Here is a 19,828-nt window from a genome sequence, read left to right on the forward strand (position 1 = left end):
CTCTACTGGGCCCAGCAACCTGTGGTTGGCTCTTCGGGAAAGGTCTCCAGCCTTGATTTGAAGACTACACTTGGCTGGGCTCTCTCTAGCGGGTCCTCTCGCTCCCCAGAGCCAGGGGGAGGAGCCAGGGAGAGAACCCAGGACACACCTGATTCTAGCACCAGTTCCTACATAGTTGTGGGCACAGTGATAAGGTGAATGGTCTCCCCCTCTAGGGGCTGATCCTCCCAGAGAAGAACAGGAATTTGCTTGAGAAAGCTTTTTCCAAGGCACTTAGAACAGGGAGCGAGACCCGCCCCCAGGGATGCAGCCACCTCCCTGCTCCCCCTTGGAGAGAGAGGATGGGGCACCAGCCCAGCTGGGGGACAGGGAGGCAGGTGCTGCAGAGGAAAATGCACTTGCACCAGGGGATTGGGAAGACTGGAGCTGCAGTAGAGCATGGGGACTGTTAGATGGAAGGGAGTTAGAAGTTAGTACCTTGATGACTTCTCTGCAGGGGGAGGCACCCAAGATTAAGGTGGGGTTGCAGGCATGGGCACTGGGTATCCCTAAGCCTCCCACATCTGGGGAGGTACAGAGGGGACTCAGCCCAGGGTGCAGAGGATGGGGGTAATCTCAGTAGGGAAGGGGCAGTCTGCAGGGGTAGGGGGACAAACTACCAGCCTACATCAATGTGTGAAGGGGTGGGATCTCACCTGGTTGGGGGGGGGGGGGGGGAAGACTGCCATAGCCCAGGCCAAAGCGGGAGGGGGTGGAGGGGGAAGGTTGGGGGATGTAGTCCAGGCCAATGGGGCTGGTGTTTGGGAGCTGCCAAGGATCCCACAGCTCATTCCAAACACCCTGACAAAGCTCTCCCCTGCCACATTGAATCAGTAGCGAAGCTGGCGATAGAACCCAGGAGTCCTGGCCAGTTCTGTTGCCCTTCTCCAATAAGAACAACCCCCTTGTAAATTTCATCCTAAACACCGACGGATTCTAGTGAAATCAGAACTTTATTGAGTCAATACAAAAAAATCAAACAAACGCGTTAAAAGTCGCAGCATCCCAGCTCTCAAGGCGGCCGCAAGCCACAGCGTTTAACCCCTCGTCCCCGTTTCCCCCACCCCAAGATAGCTTAAAGCACCCCTGCCCTGAAGGGATGCCAGGACCCACCCCCCACATGGAAACAACCCATTCCCAACAGGACAGATCAGTATGAAAAAGCACTGTGGAAATTCCTGCCTCTTAGGAACCTTAGGACTACACTGCACAGGGGTGGGGTGATGGAGCCCTGGGGTTTATCAACAAGAAAAGAATGGAGATTGAATCTGCTAAATATCCAGGGAGAGAAAGGACAGGGAGGCAGAGGGAAAAAGAACCCAGAAGTCCTGGCTCCCAGCACTTCCCTGCTCTAATGATTAGATCCCACTCCCTTCCCAAGAGTCCTGGCTCCCAGTCTCACTTGGAGGGGGACATGCAAATGGCATGAAGGACTGAGAACATACAGCGCCTGGGACATTCATTTTTAAAGACAGTGTTTAAAAGCCCCATATCTCACAGATTCCCTGCCCCCATCCCGGGGGGGGGGGGGGATTGAGGCAGCTGGGTGTGTGTGGGGGATTCTGATGGGTGAAACCACAGGACCATCTTCTAGTGGCAGATACAGTTAAGCCCAGGATAGACATGCCCAGAGACACTGAGTCCTTTCAGGTGGGGGGACTCCTTCCCCCACTCTAATTACATCCCCCTACTTCAGATTCATCCCAAACCAATCATCGGATCCGAGTGAATTTCACATGCAGTGACAGGGGGCAGGGGGAGAAGCTGCTTGTGAGATTCATTGTGGGCCCCCACGCCAGGATCTGAGAGAGCAGTGCCGGGGGCAGCAAAAAGGGGGACACCAAACCAGGGCTGGGGTGGAACCAAATATCCTGCTTCTGAGAGAAAAATGGAGCCCAACCCCCCCACCAAGAACCAGGGTTGCTGGGTGGGGGCAGAGCTGAGGGCACCACTTAAAAATAATCTTACCCAACACCAGAGAGTCCCGTGATCTGACAGACTGACAACACCGAGGCCTGAAATGGAACTGAATGTCCTAGACGAAGCCTGGATGACACCCATAACACCAATGTAAGCGCTAGCCCTACGCGCTCTGGGAAAGACACCCCCTGATTCCTTGCGGCTGAGGAGGGAGAAATCGAGCCACCATGAAAGGCGGGGGGAGATTTCACAAGCTGGGGTGGCTGTTTTGTCCCCATTTCCCATCTCTGGAGACACCTGCAGCTAATCACTGGGTTGGCTCAGTCACGCGCTGTCTGTTGGGGAAGGTGCCACGGAGAGGGATGACACGGTGGGGAGGGACGAGGCGATCTGGGCTCTGAAAATCAGGGGTTCGAGCCCAGCCCAGGGGGACAATAAAAACAAACCACGTGGAGGTAAAATGCTTTTCTCTCTTTTTTTTAATAAATTTAAGAACCACCCCCTCCCCCCGAATGCAGCAACTAAAACAAACTAAAAGGAAACGGGGCTACGAGTCATAATCTTCCTCTTCCTCGTCCTGCGCTGGGGCGGGGGGTGCTGGCGCAGAGGGCATCATGGCAGGCAGGGCCGGGGGCACGGAGACAGGCATGGCCATGGTGGACTGTGGGGGGCAGGTGAAGTGCAAATATGGTGCCGGAGAGCTGGAGCCAGGGAGGGGAGAAGGAAGAAGGTTATTGTGGGGGAGGGGAGATCATCTACCCCATATTCCTCACCCCAACCCTTGGCCCAATCAGATCCATGCGCCCTTCCAGTATCCCCACCCTGGATTAGACCCATAGTCCCATCCAGCCTGGTAGCCATCCCTCCATTGGTGTAACAGGCCCATCCAGCCCGATATGCCCCCACCCCGTAACAGTCCCCCAAGGATCAGGATCCATCTGGATCATACTTACTGCTATTAGGTTTCTAGTTATCACTACCCTTAAGTAGCTAATGCTCTGCTCTAACCACTAGATCCCACTCCCATCCCTGAATCAGGGATGGGACCCAGAAGTCTTGCCACCCCAGCCCAAGATATAAGCACTAGGCAGCACTGCCCAGCCCATCAGCACTACTGAGCATGGCAGGCCCTCTGGATCCTGACTGGACAGGCCCCGATTCGTACCTGGGGAAGTGGGTGGTAGGGCGGCTGGGGGGCGTGGACTGGGACGTCTCCTCCTCCCCATCAGTCTCGCTGTCCTCAGACTCCTCCTGTGGGGGCAGGGTAAGCAGAGGGCTCAGCATGGAGATGGCACCACCTGAGGGAAACAGTGACTGATGCTCCCCAGAGCTGGCCCCATGGGAAACTGAAGCAGAGAGAGGGGAAAGAGACTCACCCTGGGCCGGACTAGAACTCAAGAGTCCTGGCTCTCAGCACCGCCCCCTGCTGTAACCACCAGACCCTACACCCCTCCTGGGATACTCAGCCCATAGATCATACAGGGAGGCAGCCAGGAGGGGCAACCTCCTAAGACAGGGGGAGGGGATGGCATTCCAGACCCTTCACCATCTGTGCCTCATGGGGGACTACCCCCCTCACGCAGATCCCCATGCACCTCAGCAAGGCTCAGCCAGGAGGGGGCACTGCTGCATGCAGGACGGAGCCTGCGGGCTGGGAGACACCTCCTGCCAGATTCACCTCCTGCTCGGAGTCCGTGCCTGACTGCTTCGGGTCCTTTCCTTTGCTGCCAGTGCCGCCGTTCTTCCGCCCACTGCCCGGCTTCCGGCCCCTGCATCCGGAGAGAGACCAAGCAGTCATTGGGGCACTGCCAATGGATGGAGGCTCCAGCAGAGATTGGTGCAGAAGGAATCTCTTGACCACACCCAAGGGTCACCCACCCAGTTCCCTGACTCCACACCAGGGCTCCCTGGCCACATACCCCCCATGACCTTCAGCAATGCTTTGGGGTTCCACCTCCCAAGCTCCCAATCCAGCCCCAGCACTCCCCACTGGGACAGTCACCTACGACAAGTCCAATCCCCCATGGGATGCAACAGGGAAGAGATATTTAGGGATCGCTTTGCCACATCACTGGAGCGTAGACATCTCTGGTGTGGGGCATGGTGGCTGGGTAACAGCACACAGCATAGGTTCGGGGTTGGAAGCAAAGAGAAGCCCCACACTGAGTTCTGATGGCAGAGCGGGGATTTTGGGAGGCAGAATGGAATTAGAAGAATGGGAATTGAGCTACGACACTGGAGCTCATTTACAGATTCTTAGTGAAGTGTGATCACATCTGTAGTGACCACCATGTGTCAGTGTCTCCCTGCAGCACAGCACCCCCTAGAGCTGTGCTGGGGCCAGCAGTGACTGAAAGGGGGCACATCCGGTACTGAGTCCCACCCGCTCCCTGCAGCACACTGGGGCATCGAGGCCAGCACTGGCTGTGAGGGGAGAGTGTCCCCTACTGAGCCCCTGCCTCATTCCCTGTAGCACAGTGCCCATGGTGGCACACTGGGGCATCGGCCAGCACTGGCTGCAAGAGAAGAGCACCCCTTACCAAGCCCTTGCCCCTCTCCCTGTAGCACAGCGCCTCCTACTGCCCACCTCCTGGAGACCTTCTCGCCCTCAGCGTGGTTATCCTCCACATCTCCCTGCATGTCAGGCACCGAGGCCACCAGATCCTTGAGGAAGTCGAACTGCTGCTCCAGCTCTATGCACTGCTTCCTGCAGGGAGCGGAGAGCAGCTCAGACTCTGGGGGAGGGGACTGCAGCACCCCCACCCTCAGAAACCCTGGGGACCTGACCCCCAGCCCCTATTGGCTTCCTGAGGGCTACTAGAGACCCCCATGGTGTATCCATCCCAGCTGGGGATGCAGGGTTTAAAGCCCCCTTTCCCCCTCCATAACACTAATCACCATTACCTCCATGAGCCACAGCCCTGCTCGGGATTAGTGCTTCACTCCTGCCTCCCCCGCAGTTGAAAAGGGGGGAAACTGAGGCACAGAGGAGGGGAAGGGACTGTCCAGAAGTGTCACAGTGAGTTGGTGGCAAAGCAGGGAACAGAACCTAGGAGTCCTGGCTCCCAGCCCCCTGCTCCAAGAAAAGTGAGAGAGGTCTGTCCGTAGCGGGGCAGGTCTGCCTGTGGAGTAGATCTGGCATTTCCTTGCTCCAGTACTGCAGGGGTTAGGTCAAGAAGTCCCCAGCTGGGCAGAAGAGGGGGGAGTGCAGGTGGAAGTAGGGTACTTACAAGTGGGAGGTGGTCATGGTCTTGGCATTTCTGGACTGTGTCACCTGACAGGCCTTCCTGAGGAGCGACTCCAGGAAGAGCTCCAGCGCCCGGGCTAGGGCAAGCCAAGGGTTAAGGGAACTCAGCGCTGGGATCAGAGCAGAACACCCTTGTACTAGGCCAGGGGCGGGCAAACTTTTTGGCCTAAGGGCCACATTGGGTTTCGTAAATTGTATGGAGGGACGCTTAGGGGAGGGGGTCATGGCCCAGCCCCCACCTCCTATCTGCCCGCCCCCCAGGACTCCTGCCCCATCCAACCCACCCTGTTCCCTGACAGCCCCCCCGGGACCCCGCCCCATCCAAACACCCCCGCTCCCTGTCCCCTTACCACCCCCGGACTCCCACTGCCCCATGCAACCCCTCCTCTCATTCCTGACGGCCCCCTGGAACCCCTGCCCTATCCAACCACTCCCACTCCCTGTCCCCTGACCACCCCCAGACCCTCGCCACCCCATCCAATCTCCCCTCCTTCCTGACTGCCCCCTGGGAACCCCCGTCCCCATTCAACCTTCTGTTCCCCCTCCCCGACTGCCCCGACCCCTATCCACACCCCCGCAGCCTGACCACCACCCCGAACTCCCCTGTCCTCTATCCAACCCCCTCTTCCCCTTTACCATGCTGCCTGGAGCACCAGTGGCTGGCAGTGCTGGAGCCGGGCCACACTGCTGCTTCCACCACGCAGCACAGAGCACTGGGTCAGGCTGGGCTCTGCAGCTGCACTGCCCCAGGAGCTCACAGCCCCACCACCCAGAGCGAGGGAGCCAAGGCTGCGGGGAAGGGAGAACAGCGGGGGAGGGGCCGGGGTTAGCCTCCGGGGCCAGGAGCTCGGGGACCTGGCAGGATGGTCCCACGGGCCAGATGTGGCCCGTGGGCCATGGTTTGCCCACCTCTGTACTAGGATCGTAGTTCATGCGGATAGAACCGAAGAGTCCCGGCTCCCAGCCATCCCCCATCCTGCTCTGACCCACTAGCCCTCCTCCCCTTCCAGAGGTGGGGATAGAACCAGGAGACCTGGCTCCCAGTCTCTCCCATCCCCCCAGTTTAAGACCACTCCCTCCCAGAGCTCGGACAGAACCCAGGAGTTCTGACTCCCATCCTCCTCCCGCCACTTGAACCACTAGATAAGCTGCCTCTGATTCTCTGTCTAACCTGTTGTTGTAATTAGCCACCAGCCAGGGCAATGAAACCTACAGGATGATGAACCAAGCCTGTCTGGGAGGGGGATCCCCCAGGATTGGCCGGACTACAAGGTGGCAATTGGGGTTTCAGGAGTGGGAGCTGGGCACCACAGCACTCCCAAGGATACATATAATGACAGGGACGGCAGCGGCCACCTTCCCAATCTCCTCATCCGTCTGCATGATCTTCTTGATCCGGGCCTGGAGGGGAGACGAGGGGAAATAGTTAATATCGGGGTGGGGTGTTATGAACTGTCCCCAGGGCCCCACCCTCCTATCAACATTCAGTGCCAGGAACATGGCTGTGTGGACCAGAGAGAGCGCCCCCTAGAGGGGAAAGGCACCATCACTCATTCCCCATTCCCCTGAACCAGCCAGTCTGCTGTCCTAACAGCAAAAGGCCCCAGATCCCATTCCATGCCCCCTGGAACCAGCCAGCCCCCAACCTAGGGCTGGATTTGTACTCACAGGCCCTCTGCTTTACCCACTAGACCCCACTCCTCTCAAGTGACTTTAGATCCCTGGATACAGGTGCCATGCACCTCTCCAATTCCTGCATTACACTTCTCTGGGTCATCCTTCCCTGAGAACAACCATTGCATGCTCCACCCCCAGAGAGGTGGTTGACACAAGAGCAGAGCCTCCATGGGTCGCTGGCTCCTCAGCCTCTTTGGTGACCCCTGGACCCATCCCATGGCCGGTTGTCAGGCAGGGGCCAAGGCTGAGAACCATCAACTTGTTCCATGCCTGCCCAATCCCCATGGGACATCACCTCTACCCAATGGCACTGGTAGCCTCACACCAGAGCTATTCCCTGCCCCTATTATGGCTCTGTGTTCCCTCCTTGTGCCCTGTGGCTTAGCAATGCAGCAGGGCCTCCCGTTTCCCCTCACAAGTTTGGGTCCAGATTCGCGATCCACCCCTCCAGATGCAGAATCAATGCGCTTGACTGGGGCGTGTCGAAACCAGAGGATGTTTGTGTCCATGTCACAGGGCAATAATATCCCCTACACCCAGCTGAGCAGGCAAACCACAAGGTGTCAGCTGTCACAACCCAGGCATAAACTGTGAGGACCAAAGCTGAGCACAAGCCATTGAAAATGACTCTGACCTGAGATTGGGAGCTTCCTTGTTGCGCTGGGCACTGTCCAGACCCCAACCCGAGATTAGGGGACCCCCATCATGCTAGGTACTGTACAGATCTCAACCTGAGACTAGGGAGCTCCATTGTGCCAGGTACCACATGGACCCTGACTGGGGGCCCCCATTGTGCCGGGCACTGCATGGACCCTGACCCAAGTTCAGGGCCCTTGTTGCATCAAGCGCTTCACAGACACAGAGTGAGGCAGTCACTGCCCTACAGAGCTCACAGTCTAAACAGAGGAAGTTTTATCCTCAGATTACAGATGGAGAAACTGAGGCACCAAGAGACATGTCTTCCCAAAATCACAGAGGGAATATATGGCACAGCCAGGCACTGAACACAGATCTCCAGCCCCATCCCGGTGCCTTAACCACAAAGTCTGAACCGTAGCTTTGGGAACTGAAGAGGGATGGGGGCTAGATTCAGTGCTGCAAACTCTCATGATTTTACCATCAATTTCACAGTATAAATCCCCAGCTTGTTGACCTAAGAGATGCAGGGAGAATCACAGCTTTTATTTAAAGCTTGACATCTTGACCCTTAAAAGCTCCTCCCCAGAGCAAAAGGCAAATAAAATACCCACCCCCCTTGATTTTTTTTAAATCATGTTTTTTAAGGGCCTGATCCCAGATCTTTAATCATTTGAGGATGGCAAAGCAGATTTCAGTCATTTGGTGGTGGGGGGGCGGGGATGGGGAAGGTTCCCCATTTGGCATCAGGGACCCTAACCCAGGAAAGGAGGAAATGAAACTGACAGGGAAGAGAACATGAAACTGACCAGGCTGCTTTCCGCTCCCATCCTGCCCCAATGCTGAAGATGTGACCAAGATAGAAAAGCAGTGCTTTGTGGTGTGAGTAGGCCCCACCGAATCCCAGGGAAAAAGGAGGCCTAAATCCACTTCTTCCACAGTAGCAGCTGCCTCCTGCCATTCCAATAAGAACCTTTCCCACTTTTGACTGAGGTCCTCCACCCTACAGTAGACTCCCTGGGGAGGCGAGTCCAGAATGAACCCATTTTATGGAAAGGGGAGCAGAGGGAAGTGTCCCTTCCACCCTTACTAGGACAGCACAGATGGCAGTGCTTGGATTAGAACCCAGGAGTCCTGGCTCCCATGCAACCTGCCTCCCCCCCCCCCCCGCCCCTCGGCCACACTGTAACCCACTAGACCCTACTCCCCACCCAGAACCAGGGACAGAACCCAGGAATCCTAAGGCAGACCACAGTCTCACTGGACAGGATAGTCTGAACTGCACACATTCCCCCATTGGCCCACCAGAGATGGTGTCCCAAAGGATAGGTGTGTGGAATTCATCATCCTTTGGAGGAGGGGGAAAGAGAGCCTCTGGGTGAGGGAGGATGTTCATTATGGTTAGGGGGTGTTCATGAAAAGCCAGACCCCTATATGGGTTGGGGGCCCTGACCAGAGAGGTCATGGGAGGGGAGATGAGACTTCATCAGGGAGGGGGTTCCCAGAGGATCCCTGAAGAGGTGTGAGATCAACATAATGAGGCCAGATCATAGGGGGAAGGGCCTTCAGAGGGAAGGGGCATCCTTGTGGGGATTAGCAGTGGGTGATATGGGGAGGAATCCCTATATGGGGCTGTGGGAATCCCTGTAGGGGGAAGAGGGTAGCAGGAAGATCCTTATGGGACAGCAGGGGAGTCCTATATAGGAGGCACACACTATAGGGAGAAGTGGATAGTCCAAGTATGTCTCTGAGGTGCACAGGGGACCCTATAAAAGAGGAGGCAGCAGGAGCATCCCTATGGGGGCACTCTGGAGGAAGGAGACAATGTTGGACTGGGGCCAGTAAAGGGAGGAAGAGGAAAACTGGGTGGGGGGGGGAGGTAGGTCCCGGCTTTGGGAAAAAGAGGCTGGTGGGCTGGACTTGCTGGGAAAGGAGGGGCTAGGCCAGACCTGGTGTGGGGAAGGATGCAGGGTTCACAGGCTGACCCAGGGGTGTGGGGGGCTAGGCTGGACCCGGAAGGATTGGAACAGCTGAGGGGAGGGCACTAGGCTGAGGCCAGACTCAGGGTGGGGTTAGGGGGGCGCTAGGCCAGGCCCAGAGGGGTTGAGGTATTTTGGGGCTAGGCCAGTTGGAGAGGTTAAGGGGTGTCGGTAGGAGGCCTAGGCCGGCCTAGGGGGTTGGGCTTAGGGAGTGCCGGGGTGGGGGGTGCTAGGCCAGTCTAGGGGGACAGGGTTAACGGATGCCCATGGGGGGCTAGGCCGGCCTGGGAGGACAGGTTTAAGGGATGCCAGGGAGCACTAGGCTGGCCATGGGCATGAGGTTGAGGAGTACCCACAAGTGGGCTAGACCGGCCCAGGGGTGCCTGTAGGGTGCCACGCTGGAACAGGGAGGTTGAGTTAGGGGTGCCAGAGGGCACTAGACCAGCCCAGGGAAATGGGGATAAGCGGTGCCTTTGGGTGGGTTAAGGCCTGCCCAAGGGGGGGTCAGGTTGGGGGTGCCAGGGAGCTAGGTCAGCCCGGGGGGGTCGGGGTGCCAGGGGGGGCTAGGACTGCCTGGGGGAGGGGGTGCCGGGGGGCGCTGGGCCAGTCCGGGGGGGGGGTCGGGTTAGGGGATGCTAGGGGGCGCTAGGCTGGCCCGCGGGGGGGGGACGGGTTGAGGGTGCCGGGCCGGCCGGGAGCGGATCGGGTTGGTGTTGAATGGGGGAGCTGGGCCGGCCCGGGGGGGTCGGGTGGGGGGGTCGGGGGTGCCAGGGGGTGCTAGGCCCGCCCAGGGGGGCTATCGGGTCGAGGGTGCCGGGGGCGCTAGGCCGGACCGGGGGTGGGGTCAGGGGTGCTGGGGGGGCGCTAGGCCGGCCCGGAGGGGATCGGGTTGGCGTTGCCGGGGGACCCTGGGCTGGCCTGGGGGGAGGTCGGGTCGGGGGTGCCGGGGGGCGCTGGGCCGGCTCGGGGGGGTCGGGTTGGGGTGCCGGGGGACCCTGGGCCGGCCTGGGGGGGTCGGGTCGGGGGTGCCGGGGGGCGCTGGGCCGGCCTGGGGGGGTCGGGTCGGGGGTGCCGGGGGACCCTGGTCCGGCCCGGGCGGGGGGTCGGGTTGGAGGTGCAGTGGGGCGCTAGGCCGGCCCGGGGACCAGGGGTACCAGCCGGGGGATCAGGCCCGCACTCACCGGCGGGAAGCGCGCGTTGTATTTCTTTTTCTTGCTCGGCATCGCGGGGCTCAGGCTCAGTCTCCAGCAGCGACCCCAGCCCGCCGCGCCGTGCTCCGCCCCGCCGGCTCCCGGCGTCGCCAGCCGCCACACCGGCCGCCTGGGTCCTAGCGCCCAGCGCCACCGGAACAGGCCAGCGCCGGGCTGACTCCATCCATTGCCCTTCCCCCGGACTCCTCCCTTTTCCAGCCCCCCCCCCCTCCGCTGGCCCCCCCCGCCTGTGACTCTCCTTCGTCACCCGCCCCCGATCTCCCCCTCCCACCGCATTTCTCCGTTCCCCCAGCATGGGGTCCTCCAATGCCACCTCCAGGGTCTCCCCGCAGTACCAGGACCTAGGGGCCCACAACTCTGCTCTCTCTACCACCCACCAGGACTTGTGTCCTCCATTTGCTATTCCGCCTCCCCTCTCTTCTCCCTCTTCCAGCCCCCTAGAGAAAGCGGCTCTTCCAGCCCCTCCTTCATGCCAGAGGGTCCTGGGGTCCCCCGTCACCAGGCTATGGAGGCCCTCCAAGAGCCACCCAGTTCCTGAGACATGGGATGGGGGGGGTCTATGAAGTCCCTACCCCGTATGGAGGATCTCAGGCAAGCCCCCTTTCCCTGAGCAGGTAGATTGAGTTCCACAGCTCGCTATCCATGGGTCTGAGGTTCTCCTTACACCGTGGAGCACTAAGGATGGCAGAGGGACTGTGCTTTTGCACTGATGTACATAAGAATGGCCACACTGGGTCAGACCAAAGGTATCTTGACTTCCAACAGTGGCCAATGCCAGGTGCCCCAGAAGGAATGTCCTTGGCTCTTTCCCCCGCTCTCAGCCATGTGCCCTACTCCGCTACATCTGATGCTGGGCAAGGGAGCCCTGTGTAAACAGCCCGTGTCCCATCCTAGAGGTGGCTGCACCGGGTGAGGAGTCCCTGTATAATGGCCCCAACGGGGGTTTAACACCCAATACTCCCACAGACCACCGCTCCGGGTCAGGCTATGGGCCTGCCACTGGCTTGGGGCCTCTGCGACGCCTTGCTCGCCATTCCGCCATGGGCCACCTCAAACCCAGCTGCAGCGCGGCCCCACGGGCCTGCGCACGCACAGGGCCCACGGAGCACACTGGAGTCACAGTCACAAACTGCTGGGCGGGGAGGAGGGGTCTCAGGCTGGAGCGGATTGGTTGCTTTAGCCCCGCCCCCAGCCCCCGAGAATCCTCTTCCGTACGCTAGCCCCGCCCCCTCTCTGGTTAGCCCCTCCCACTTCACCCTACCACATCCGGGTCTTTCATTTCCTCCCTCCCGGCGCCGCGTTTCCCCATCCGGGTTAGGCCGAGGCCCCGCCCCCGTGGCCGTTACCCCCGTGTGAGGCGGAGCGGGGGGGGGGCTTAGTATGGGGGCTCTCGGGAGCTGAGCGCGGGAAGGGCCGGTGAGGCTTAGCCCTGGCGGGCGCTTGCGGAACGGTCTCAGGAGGGGCCCAGCGGCTCTGCGTGGGGAGGAGGGGGCCTGGCGGGCGCGCAGAGGGGGTGTCCCCTGCCGCCGTGTGCAGCCCTGGAGGGGCCCGCGGGCTTTGCTCCGCGCTCGCTCAGAGTGAGAGAGGGGCTGGGTTCTTTTCCCGGCTTTTGGGGGGGAGGGGGCTCTGGTGGGTTAGAATTGGGGGGGCAGGACTCCTGGGTTCTCTTCCCGGCTTTTGGGGGGGAGGGGGCTCTGGTGGGTTAGAATGGGGGAGGGCAGGACTCCTGGGTTCTCTTCCCGGCTTTTGAGGGGGAGGGGGCTCTGGTGGGTTAGAATGGGGGGGGCAGGACTCCTGGGTTCTCTTCCCGGCTTTTGAGGGGGAGGGGGCTCTGGTGGGTTAGAATGGGGGGAGGAGAGCAGGACTCCTGGGTTCTCTTCCAAGCTCTGCTTCAGAGCTGCTGGGTGGGTGAATCCCTTCCCCTTTCAGCATTTCAGTTTATCCCATCTGTAATAAAGAGGTTAATGATACTAACTCCCACTGTCTCTCCTGAGGGGAGAAGAGTCATAATCCTCAAGTTGACGCTGTGCTATGACAATCTAGGGATCTTCAGGGTGGGGGAGAATCACTAAGTGGTATGGGACAAGCCAATTCAAGCGCTCTTGGCCTGACAAAGGAACGGATGTTGCTGGCCTCAGTACATGAAGTGTTTGTGTCATGCCCCCTGCCTTTCCCACTGTGCTGTGTGGGGAAGGGTCCCAGTGGGGAAGTGGCTGAGTGCAGCTGGTCTAGGACAAGTTTAAAAGACACAGTGGGGGATCTGGAGCTTATACCCTGTTGGCATGGCAGTGTTTCTAACTGGGCTGACTAAAAGATCATTTAGTGTGCTCTGCTCTCTGTCCTCCATGGTGAGCCATGATTTTTCTTTAATAGGAAAGTTGAAGCAGCATCTTTGTGGGGCATGTACAGCAGACAGCCTGCCAAGCACTGCCACACAGATCCTCAGCTGGGTTTCCAGGTGGTCTTTACATTAGTGTTGCTCGTTCCAAGCCCTTGATTGCTTGTCCTGCATTTGGATACCCATCCTACATTGTGTTCACTTCCCCAGCAGCCCACGAACAGCAGGTAAATTATTCTGGTTCATGGATGGGAACTAATAGGGTGCCTCAATCAAGAGTGGGCAAGGACCCTCTGGGATGGGCTATCGGGGACAGTCCTGTTGTGGGGGGATGGGAGCTAATGGGGGTCTCCATCCATAGTGGGAAGAGCAATGGTAGTGGGGAATCTCTATTCATACTGGGCAGGGTCCTGGGGGATGGACTCTAGGGGTTGATTCTGTCCTGGGTCCTGCTGTGGAGATTGGGCTAGATGGTACATCATCATGTTGCTTCCAATCTCCCTGACCCTTCTGTCCTAGGTTCCACCCTTCCACAGGCCAGTGAGCGATGTCAGACCAGGATGATGGTGACATGGGGAAGGGAGGGGCCTTCTCGGCCGAGCACCTGGCCGCTGAGTCCATGGCAGCCGACATGGACCCCTGGGTGGTGTTTGATGCACGAAAGACCCCACGGGCCGAGTTCGAGGAGTGGCTGCAGACCTACCAGCCCTCGCGAGTGTCTCGTTTTGGGGACCCCAAGCACCACACTGAGCCTGTGGGCTGGATTGCCATCTATGGTCCAAACTACTGTCCAGAGTCAGGTGATGTGGTGGGGCTGCAGGAGGCCTGGGAGCGGCTCCAGATCAGTGGGCGCCATGTCACCTTCGACACCATCCGCGAGCTGGCGCTCAACCACTGCGTCCTCACTGGCAAGTGGCTGATGCACCTGGACACTGGCTTCAAGGTGGACCACGCCTGGAGTGGCATTGCCCGCTCTGTGTTGGAGGGGCACTTTGGGGTGGCCAAAGTCAGCCCCTGCTACCCCAACTCGGACCGCAAGCATGTCATCTGCATCTACACAGATGACTTCACCGACGAGGAGAAGGTGATGGATGCGGACGCTGCCATCCGGGGCACTGGTGTCAAGTGCCTGCTCTCCTACAAGCCCGATGTCTACACCTACCTAGGCATCTACCGGGACAATCGCTGGCATCTCTGCCCCACCATCTACGAGAGCAAGTTTGACCTAGAGTGCATCCCCCGCCGCTCCCGTATCATCAACAAAGTCAGCAACACTGAGGTGACTTAGACTGGGCCCCGCTCCCCAGCTGGCAGTTCCTCCTTTCCCCTCTCCAACATGGGCAGCTGGCACCAATGCCTCCCAACTGTGCTCTGAAACTAATTACATTTTGATTGATCTGTTTGGTGTGGCCTGCACTTAATCTACATAGAACCTAGAGTGGATTGGAGGCCCCACACAGACTACAAATCCCAGAATGCAATGCTCCATGCTGCTGTAACTGTCTCCCTCTTTCAAAGGACAGGTGCTCTGCTAGTAACTGCTACTGGCTGAGATCCTTCAGTCAGCAGGGAGGAGCATTGGCTGCTGGGAGATGTAGTCTGCTGGTCACACCTCTGTTAAAGATGACAGTGGACTATCTTGCAGGATTCTCAGCCACATTTGGCACACTCATGCATGATGCAGCACTGGCCATGCCACTAGCTGCCTCTATATTAATGAGATTCTCCCTGTTTCCCTGGAAAGCCTCCTCTGGGCTGCAGTCACTTTGTTAGAAGACTCAGGAGGTTCTTGTGACCAGCTGGCACTGTCTCTTCTTTAAATTTTGCTGGTGTCACTCTGCATGCTTATTAACTCCTTCATGGTCTGTGTGCTTCCATATAGCCAAGGGCTAGGGCTGTGGGTTCAACTCACCACGACCACCTTCCAGTGCTGCTGGTATGTTGAAAGTGCCACAGCTCCCAGCAGCCTGTCCTTTAGGAAAGCCTTTTCCCTGAGACACGGAGCTCACTTAGTAGAGGAGGCAATCCTGACCTCTGCTTATCCAGCAGCAGCTGGGTGATGTTTCCAACAGCCTTCTCAGTAACTAGTTCTCTCTAGCCATTGCAGCCCCTCATTGGTGGGGAAAAGGGTGCTACGTGAACGAAGTCACAGGTCTGTGCAGGGCCCATTAAGGTGTCTGAGGGAGACAGGAGCAGAGCCATGGCTCTTGGAAAACAGGAGAAAGTAGTAGGTGTCCACTGCTGCCCCCACTAAGTACTGTAGATCCTTCACTGAGCCTGTTCCCCATACTGCTCTCAGGACATAGGGTCTGTGCACACGCATCTCTGGCTCTTCCCGCCCTGGAAAAGGGCTGTGTGTCAAGTCCCCTGAATGGCGCAGATTGTTTAACCCCCCTTTTGGGGACATTTAACAGTCAAAGGGGGTGTAGATACAGCACTGGAGCCCCTCTGCCTGCTTTAGGAGCCATGAATGGCTGCTGTCTCCTTGCCCAGAGGCCTGCTCTGCGCAAAGGTGGTCTTTGAAATGCCTCGCCTGGGGCTTGAGCATGTTGAAGCCTGACCCTCACTGGTGGGGAAGGGAAAGCAGGGCTCCTGGGGATGACAGTGGAGCAAGGGCTTGCTGGGGGTTTTGGATCGTTCCTGCAGGATGTTTCTCCCAGGTGTTTAATGGGTGTTTGAGGTGTAAACAGGATTAATAAAAACAACTTCTCTCCTGTGAATGGGGTTCTATTTCTTGGGATGAGGAGGCCAAAACACCTTGGTGGGGCAGGTCCAATGCCAGCTGGGTGGCCCAAGCACAGTTAGCATCCCCACTTCTGTGCAAAGGGAGGGGCATGTCCTGTGTCCCTGCAAGTAGCTGCCCTCCTGGTGGGGAGGGAGAATGGGGGAAGGAGGACCTTGCTGTGGGACACAGAAAGCTCTTCTCACACAATCCTGGCCTCTTGCTTGATGACTGGGGTTAAGGCAGCCTGGAGTGGAGAGGCCTCTGTGGGGTAGGGGTGGAAATCAACTAGCAGGGGGTGTGTGTGGGAGGGGGCACTGAGTGTAATATACAGGCTGTACATTAGCCAACAGGGGGCACCACCAGAACCCAAAATGATGGGCTGGAAGAGGGAGGAGCATAAGCTGAAACCTAGTGCCTGGGAACTCCCTTATCTACAACCCTGTATGGTGTGTTTGCATCTTCCCTCCCCATCAGCCCTCACTTCTGTCCCCAGCTACAGCTGGGACTAGAACCCAGGAGCCTTGATTCCTAATCCTACACCATCCTCTGAACAGGTAATGGCACCTCCAGGATGGCCCAATTGAAGCAGGGAGAGGGTACAGGGATCCCTGTAGTTTCTTACTGGGACTTCAGCTTTAAGCTCAACACTGGGCCAAGAGCCATCTCTGAATTCTTGGGGTCTTAAAGCTGGGGAAGAGACTCCCCCCTACCCCAAAACTAGACAACCCATCATCTCCTCCCCCTGAACCACCAGTGGATCCATTCCCTTAAGTTCTTTATAACCCACAGTGGACCTGGGACACATTTCTGCTGCCTTGTCCTCTGCTTGCTCTTCGGCTAGTTGATGAGAGGAAAAAAGCTGGAGTGGTGGATTTCTACTTGATGTTTCATAGAGTTCAAGGCCAGAAGGGACCAATAGATCATCCAGGCTGATGCTCTTGACTACCACAAGCCATTCAGTTCCACCCAGTTACCTCTGTATTGACTCCAGTGATTTGAGTTAGATCAAAGCATTTCAGTCCTCAAGAGACTAATCCGTTCTGAGCCCGGAGCAGAGAACAGGGTCCCCAAAGCCCTTGCGATGGCAGGGAATTGATGTAAAACATGCCCAGATGATCCTAGCAGGTGACCCTGCCACAGAGGAAGGTGAAAACCCCAAGGTCCCTGCCAATCTGACCTGGGGGAAATTCCTTCCCAGCCCTCAATCTGGTGATCAGCTGGACCCTGCGCATCTGGGCAAGACCCACCAGCCAGGCAGCTAGAGAGGATTTGCTTTCGAATGCCTGGTTGGATGCCCCTGGAATATGGGAACTCCCACTGAATTTCACTGCAGAATTGAAAGGGGAGGCGATGAGCAACGAGAACAATCTAAGGCCTGGTGGGAAAATGCTCTGTGACAGGAAGGTCAGGAGCATTCATCTTCAAGAGGGGAGAAAAGGATATAAAATTATGGGAGAGGTGGCAGTGTGGGGGAAGGGATAGCTCAGTGGTTTGAGCATGGGCCTGCTAAACCCAGAGTTGTGAGCTCAATCCTTGAGGGGGCCAGTTAGGGACCTGGGGCAAAAATTGGTCCTGCTAGTGAAGGCAGGGGGCTGGACTCAATGACCTTTCAAGGTCCCTTCCAGTTCTAGGAGATTGGTATATCTCCAATTATTACCTTTTATTATTACCACTTTGGTTTGCTCTGCCTTGTGGCCTAAAGAGCTAACTGATGAACAGCAAAGCTCTAGGTCTGATTAGCCGGGGGAACTCTATCAGGGGGCCATATTGAGGTTGCAAATTTATTACTGAAAGAGCAAGTGGCCATTTATCTGGGTAAGAACAGCCAGCCACTAGTCACTATGGGATATTAAGCTGATGCTTCATCTTAAATTGCTCTCAACAATTAGGGGGCAGGATGAGACCTTCATAGGGGCAGATTACACCACAGTTGCTACTAGCAGGTTCTTGCACCTGGTGCTGGTTGCTGTCAGAGACCAGACCTATGACTAGACTGAGCTGATCTGGCATTTCCTACAACCATAATTTCAAGGCTAAAAATTAAGCAAGTCTTTCTGGCCACCTCCTAGAACAGCAAAAACAGGGTGAAGCCTCTTTGCTCCCCACACCACAGACTGTATGAGTTGTTAACCAGATCTGGAGCAAGGCCATTGACTGCAATGGGGGGTGTCAGGGTTCCCTCCCTACTCTGAACTCTCAGGTACAGATGTGGGGACCTGCATGAAAACCCCCCTAAACTTATTCCTACCAGCTTAGGTTAAAAACTCCCCAAGGCACAAATTCTCCCTTGTACCAAGTAACGCTGCCACCACCAAGTGATTAGACAAAACTCAGGGGAAGGACCACTTGGAGTTCCTAATTTCCCCTAATATTCCCCCAAGCCCTACACCCCCTCTCCTGGGGAGGCTTGAGAATAAACAAGATGAGCACAAACCAACCTTGGGTTTTTTTAGACCACTAAAAAAAACCAAAAACAAAACGTTAAAAAAAACAACAGAACTTTATTAGAAAGAAAAAAGTTAAAAGAAGCACCTCTGTAAAATTAGAATGGAAGATCATCTCACAGAGCAGTCAGATTCAAAACACAGATGATTTCCCTCTAGGCAAAACTTTAAAGTTACAAAAAGAAAACCAGGAATACACCTCCCTCTCAGCACAGAGAAAATCACAAGCCAAAATAAAAGTAAACTAACACATTCCTAATAGTATTTACTAATCCTAATGGAGTTGGATGGCTTGCTTTCTTGATCTGTCAGACAAAGAACAGACCAAACAAAGTCTCTCCCCCTGCCTCCATTTGAAAGTATCTTGTCCCCTGATTGGTCCTTTTGGGCAGGTGCCAGCTAGGTTACCTGAACTTCTTAACCCTTTACAGGTAAAAGGATTTTGTGCCTCTGGCCAGAAGGGATTTTATAGTACTGTATATAGGAAGGTTGTTACCCTTCCCTGTATATTTATGACACACACCCCAAATCACAGATAGTGTTGGACAGCCAGTTCCACAATGGCTGTGATTTCTTCCTGGAGCTCTAGGAGAAAACAGAGTTAAGACGACACATGTACCTTTAGATATCCTACTGACTATATAAAAACTAACTATTTTCCACATTTCAAGGACAATATTAACCAGTTGATTCTGGGAACCTTTCACGGGAGAGTGCATCAGCCACTTTGTTAGAAGCTCCCGAAATGTGTTGTATTTCAAAATCAAAATCTTGGAGAGTTAAACTCCACCGAAAGTTTTTTGTTATCATCCTTGATGGTGTGAAGCCTCTTCATCACAGCATGGTTGGTTTGTAGTTGGAAATGCTGTCCCCAAACATATGGGCGTAGCTTTTCCAGCGCGTACACAATGGCGTAGCATTCCTTTTCGCTGATTGACCGGTGGCTTTCCCTCTCAGACAGTTTCTTGCTGAGAAACACGACAGGATGGAATTCTTGATCCGGTCCTTCCTGCATTAAAACTGCTCCCACACTAGGCTCGGACGCATGTGTGGTTACAGGAATGGTTTGTCAAAGTCTGGGGCCCTTAGCACAGGGTCAGACATGAGTTTTGCTTTAAGCTAGTTAAAGGCCTTCTGACATTCTTTAGTACAGTGGTCCCCAACCTTTTCGTCTGGACCGTGGCGGCAGTGGAGCATCTGCCGAAATGCCGCCGAATTTCTGCGGCGTTTCGGCGATGACGCCTCTTGATGACGTCGCTTGTCGGCGGCAAGTGGCGTCATTGAGAGGCGTTACTGCTGAATTTCTGTGGCGTTTCAGCGGTGACACTTCTTGATGACGCCACTTGCTGCCGACAAGCGACATCATCGAGAGGCGTCGCCGCCGAAACGCTGAAGAAATTTGGCGGCATTTCGGCAGATGCTCCACCGCCGGCCAGGACGTGGGTGCATTTAGATGCCCCTGCAGGCACCATGGCACCCGCGGGCACCGCGTTGGGGACCCCTGCTTTAGTACACTGAACTGTATTTGGCTGTTTCTTTTTGGTTAGGTCTGTCAGTGGGGCGGTGATTTGGCTGTAGTGCGGTACAAATCCCGTATAATATCCAGCCAAGA

At 56.6% G+C, this 19,828-nt stretch overlaps 2 protein-coding genes across 7 annotated transcripts; one reads left to right on the forward strand and one right to left on the reverse strand.

Moving 5' to 3' along the window:
- Positions 1-2,420: 2,420 nt before the first annotated feature.
- DRAP1 (DR1 associated protein 1) lies at positions 2,421-10,904 on the reverse strand. 3 transcript variants are annotated; one of them, XM_045025608.1, is made up of 7 exons: positions 10,680-10,904; positions 6,535-6,607; positions 5,190-5,283; positions 4,500-4,666; positions 3,638-3,728; positions 3,125-3,210; positions 2,421-2,660 (listed from the first exon to the last, which is right to left on the reverse strand). In XM_045025608.1, exons 1-7 carry the CDS (start codon positions 10,719-10,721, stop codon positions 2,572-2,574), a joined length of 642 nt encoding a protein of 213 aa, XP_044881543.1. In that variant the 5' UTR covers positions 10,722-10,904; the 3' UTR covers positions 2,421-2,571. The 3 variants fall into 3 exon arrangements, with proteins under 3 accessions (XP_044881543.1, XP_044881542.1, XP_044881544.1); XM_045025607.1 differs by having other exon boundaries at positions 4,547-4,666; positions 10,680-10,901; XM_045025609.1 differs by lacking the exon at positions 4,500-4,666.
- Positions 10,905-11,980: 1,076 nt separating this feature from the next.
- Positions 11,981-15,985, forward strand: C7H11orf68 (chromosome 7 C11orf68 homolog). 4 transcript variants are annotated; one of them, XM_045025617.1, is made up of 3 exons: positions 11,981-12,022; positions 13,083-13,274; positions 13,567-15,985. In XM_045025617.1, exon 3 carries the CDS (start codon positions 13,595-13,597, stop codon positions 14,333-14,335), a length of 741 nt encoding a protein of 246 aa, XP_044881552.1. In that variant the 5' UTR covers positions 11,981-12,022; positions 13,083-13,274; positions 13,567-13,594; the 3' UTR covers positions 14,336-15,985. The 4 variants fall into 4 exon arrangements, with proteins under 4 accessions (XP_044881552.1, XP_044881549.1, XP_044881550.1 ...); XM_045025614.1 differs by having other exon boundaries at positions 11,992-12,125; XM_045025615.1 differs by having other exon boundaries at positions 12,001-12,061.
- The last annotated feature ends 3,843 nt before the right edge of the window (positions 15,986-19,828 follow it).

This window comes from Mauremys mutica, chromosome 7 (genome assembly GCF_020497125.1).
Source record: "Mauremys mutica isolate MM-2020 ecotype Southern chromosome 7, ASM2049712v1, whole genome shotgun sequence".
Lineage (NCBI taxonomy): Eukaryota > Metazoa > Chordata > Testudines > Geoemydidae > Mauremys > Mauremys mutica.